At 51.2% G+C, this 4,808-nt stretch overlaps 1 protein-coding gene across 7 annotated transcripts in view; it reads left to right on the top strand.

The window, feature by feature from the left end:
- Positions 1-321: 321 nt before the first annotated feature.
- The window catches only part of LOC139226617 (caskin-2-like), a 260,876-nt gene continuing 256,389 nt past the window's right edge, over positions 322-4,808 (top strand). For 6 of the 7 annotated variants that reach the window (XM_070857494.1, XM_070857493.1, XM_070857490.1 and 3 more), the window contains exons 1-2: positions 322-542; positions 1,339-1,905. In XM_070857494.1, coding sequence (XP_070713595.1) covers positions 1,812-1,905 — 94 coding nt within the window. In that variant the 5' untranslated portion in view covers positions 322-542; positions 1,339-1,811. Of the gene's footprint in view, positions 543-1,338; positions 1,906-4,808 lie in introns of those variants that run through there. The other variant, XM_070857495.1, reaches the window with a different exon arrangement.

The raw sequence follows: 4,808 nt of genomic DNA, 5'->3' as shown, positions 1-4,808 counted from the left end.
GACACACACACACACACACACATACACAGATATACTCAGACACACATACCCACATACACAGACACACATACACAGATATACTCAGCCACACACATCCATATACACAGACACACACACACAACTCAGTCAAAGCAAATATATTTATAGATCCAGTTTATTTACATAAGTAAGTTACACAAATGCAGTGTGCCCATTGAGAAATTGTGCTCCGCCTGTCTCTTTAAATGGGTGGCTGTGTGATTGACAGGAGCTGGGACCAATGCTGTTGGGGAGGACAGATATCCAATAGTGACGGAGGCGGGGGTGGGAATTCCGGCTGCTTTCTGCCTGTCCAGGTGACAATGTGGGAGAGAGTTTGGAGTGAAACTGGTGAAGAGCCGGGATACGGATCCGGAGCTGGAGCTGGGCACTGAGAGCCAGCCTGACCCTGCTCAAGTGGCTTGGCTTAGATTGTTCTGTGTTTTGCTCAGGGTTTCCCCCCCTCTGGTTGGTGAGCCGGGAGTGGTGCCCAGGACCCCGGACACAGTCCCTGCCGACTCTCGGTGAGTTTTGCTGGGACTTTTAGCTGGGTTCTGATGTTAATTTTGATCGCTGTTGTCCCTGAGTCCGGCGGCTGGTTACTGGGTTACAATGTGTCGCTTTGTTGCTGTTGATGTAACTACTGTCCATGGAACTCTTTACCCGGATCCCGACTTCCTTCCTCCCTTCTCCCGGGACTGGCCCGACTCCCTCCCTCCCTCCCTCACTCCCTCCCGGGACTGGCCCGACTCCCTCCCTCACGGGACTGGCCCGACTCCCTCCCTCACTCCCTCCCGGCACTGGCCCGGGTATCCCGCCTCCCGGGACTGGCCCGACTCCCTCCCTCCCGGGACGTCTCACTCGCTCACTCACTCACTCCCGGGACTGGCCCGGGTATCCCGGCTCCCTCACTCCCTCCCTCCTCCCGGAACTGGCCTCACTCACTCCCTCCCGGGATCTCTCGATTCCTGCAGTGTCTGTGGCCCGAGCACATTAGCATGATCCCGGATCACTCGGGTTATTTTCAGGCTCTATCCCCGGTTGGACACCCTCTGCCCTGCTCTGGGGCACTGGGGGAGCTGGAGAGCAAAAACCCTCGGGCTCTGCCCCCGAATCGGTCCGGCTGGAGCGGCTTCTGAAATGGGAAAGTTTGGGGTCCCTAATTGAAACCCTCAGAGGGACCGAGTCTCTCTGCACTGGGCATCACAGGGGACATGTCCCCGGGGAGGGGTTGGGTTTGATTCGAGCCCCGGATTGTTGGATGCGCGGTGTCCCAGTCACTGGACTTGACGTGTTTTCCCTTTCGCCTTCATTCCTCAGGCACCACTCTGTCTGGGGCTGTTTGGGAGGGTCGACGGGGAGGCGATGGGTTAAACTTCACCGCCTGCGTTCGCCTGAAAGCGAGAGGGGAACCGGAGTATAAGAGAGAAGAACGACACGCAGCCATCCAACCCCTACACACGCGCACTTTCGTGGGACTAGAGCAATATTTATCAACACCGAAAGCAGCAGAGTTCAAATTCTTGACTTGAAATTGACCGCAGTGTGAAATAGATTGGAAACAAATTTGATCCGTTTCACTTTTAAGGAACTCCGAAGGTCTTTCGTCCTCTCCAGCTGTCTGGGAAAGGTTTATTTTATATTTACTAATATAACTTTGTCTGTTTCGATGGGCTTTGAATCAAAACAATGTGACGAACGGGAAACTATGAAGGAGTGAAGGACGGGCGGAGTTCCCATGTGTGAACAGTAACACACACACACACACACAGACAGACACACAGGATCTAAACATGGGGAAGGAGCAGGAGCTGGTGCAAGCGGTGAAGAGCGGGGATCTGTCGGCTGCGCAGAAATTACTGGCCAAGATCAAGGCTTCAAAAAACAGTGAGTAACCCGATACCCGCTTTCTTTGCGGGGCAGCCAGAGTCTGCAAGTCTGCTCTTTGAAGCTTTCTCTGCTTGTTTTGTTATGTTTATTGCAGGCGATTTTTCAAGAATGTGCTTTTGTACTTGGTACAAAGAGACTGGTGGCTTTTAAAAATAGAAATAAACCTTTACTCTTATGTGGCTATGTTGGACGTGGAGTCGGTTTTAATGCAGGGGTGCACAGCTGTTGATGGCACCCCCAAGGTTCGTTATACCCGGACAGTGACAGTCCAGTCCAGGGTTATAGGGAGCGGGCGGGAAGTGCAGTTGATGCCAAGATCAGATCAGCCATGATCTTATTGAATGGCGGAGCAGGCTCGAGGGGCCAAATGGTCCACTCCTGATCCTATTTCTTATGTTCTTATGAGTGGAGAGGGAGGAAAGGGTTGGGGGGTTGTTACATCGGATATACTGCACATAAACGCACCATTCGACCCAACCAGTCCAAGCAGGAGTTTATGCTCCATTCTTAATTTATCTGCATATATTCCCTCTATTCCCTTCTCCCTCATATGCTTGTCCAGCCTCCCCTTAAATGTATCCATACTTATTTGCTTCAACCACTCCGTGGCAGCGAGTTCCACATTCTCACCACTCTCTGGGTAAATAAGTTTCTTCTGAATTCCCTGTTGGATTTCTTGGTGACCTTTAGTTATGCTCTTCTCGATAACGGGATACAGTTGAAACACTCTGTAACCACGCTACCAAAACCTGGAGTGGGACTCGAACCCACAACCTTCTGACTCAGAGGTGAGAGTGCTACCCACTGAGCCGCCGCTGACAGAAATGAGGTTTGAAGCTGTGATGCTCGCTCCTCAAAGATGAGACAATCCTTTGAAGGCACAGGATCAGCTCAGTTGCTAAAAGCAATTATGAGAGCGGGCTTAACAGTTTCATTATCTTGGAGACAGAACCGAAAGCTTAACTGGAGCTCAAGGCTCAGACAGATAATCTCAAAGGTGTGCAGAGTTGACACTTGCTCAAAGATACAAGAGTCAAACAATCTAGCGTTCGGACAGCAACACCTTGTGTTTATATAGTGCCTAGAATATAGAAGAAATGTCCCAAGGTGCTTCACGAGCGTTATCAGTCAAAATTGATCACCGAGCCACATTAAGACAGGTATTAGGACAGGTGACCAAAAGCTTGGTCAAAGAGGCAGATTTGAAGGAGTGACTTCAAGGAGGGAAGAGAGGTTTAGGGAGACAATTAAAGCTTGGGGTCTAGGCAGCTGAGGGGTCAGCCGCCAATGGTGGAGCAATTACAATTGGGGATGTGCAAGAACCTAGAATTGGAGGAGCGCAGAGATCTCGGAGGGTTGGAGGAGATTACAGAGATGGGGAGGGGCTGAGACTATGGAGGGATTTGAACACCAGGATACGAATTTTAAAATTGAGGCGATGCCAGAACGGGAGGTTAGAACGACCCACTTTTAGTTCAGTGATCCTGTGCGGATCGGCACCACACATTCTCACCCCCCCCGCCCCTACATCTGTCCCAACAGCAGCCGGAAAATTCCGCAGCAAACAGCCTTTTATATTGGTCTTTTTTTCATTGGTAATCCATTTTCAGTTACAGCAGCAGCAGACTTTTGGGCCCAGGTATAACCTGAGTCTGCAATCTGCTCCTGATTTTACAGAATTCCTGAAAACCCACCTCGCGATTAATCACTCCTCCCTTGGCTCGGGCTGGATATGCTTTTTCCTGATTATGCTTCCCTCGTGAGCCGTGGGACATTTGCTACATTAAAGGCACAATATAAATGCAAGTTTTTGTTGTAAATGCCCCCATGGTATTAAATGCAGTTTTGGTCAAATACCCGGGAGCTGGTTCACAGAAGCTCGACTCTTGGAATCCAAATTGGAAGGACTCTAATAGAAAAGTGACTTTTATTTCTAACTGCAGCCTATGTGCATTTTGTGTGGGTTGCACTTTATTTTTATAGAAGCCCTTTGAGAGAATGAATGAAATCGAAGTGCCACCTTTCAGCCAATCTGCTCAATGTAATATAAGAAAGAACTTGTCTTTATATAGCACCTTACCCAACCCAAAGTGCCTTAGTCAATGAAGTACTTTGGCAATGTGGTCACTGCTGTAATGGAGCTGCCATGTGACATTCCAGCCAGCTGTGGTGGAACAGTTTACAGTAAGCGTACTCCAACCCCAGCCTCCTCGAGCAGCTTTCAACACACACAGCTGTATCAATAACTCAAGAGTGACATTCCCATGGGACACGCTCCCAGAGTTCGAGTGCAAAGGACCTGTAACTTGTGACGATCCCGGATATCAAGATGCTCGCTTCATGATATTAAACACTTCCTGGAATCCGAGCTTTGTGCATGTTAGTGCACCAGCCGTGGTTCAGTGGGTTCCGCTCTCGCCACTGAGTCAGAAGGTCATGGGTTCGCCCCCCGTTACCGAGAGTTGAGCGCAATAATCTAACATTCCAGTGCAGTACTGAGGGAGTACTGCTCTGTTCGAGGTGCCATCTTTCAGATGAGATGTTAAACCGAGACACTTCGACCCCTCCAGTATTGCACTGGGAGTATCGGCCTAGATTTTGTGTGCAAGCCATTGGATTGCGACTTGAACCCACGATCTTCTGGCAGTGTGACTAACTCTCTCTCTCCCTCCCTCCCTCCCTTCCCGCCCCTGCCTCCGCCTCCTCCCCCCCGCCTACCCCCCCCCGCCCCCCCTTTCCGCCTCTCCACCCCCCCCCCCCCCACGGTCTCTGCCTCCCCCCCCCCCTCTCCGCCACCCCTCCTCCCCTTCCCCCCCTCTCCCCTTTCCCCCCCTCTCCCCTTTCCCCCCCTCTCCCCTTTCCCCCCCTCTCCCCTTTCCCCCTCTCCCCTTTCCCCCCTC

This window comes from Pristiophorus japonicus, chromosome 16, assembly GCF_044704955.1.
Source record: "Pristiophorus japonicus isolate sPriJap1 chromosome 16, sPriJap1.hap1, whole genome shotgun sequence".
Lineage (NCBI taxonomy): Eukaryota > Metazoa > Chordata > Chondrichthyes > Pristiophoridae > Pristiophorus > Pristiophorus japonicus.
The sequence above is the reverse complement of the archived record's forward strand: the minus strand, read 5'-3'. Positions and strand labels throughout refer to the sequence as shown.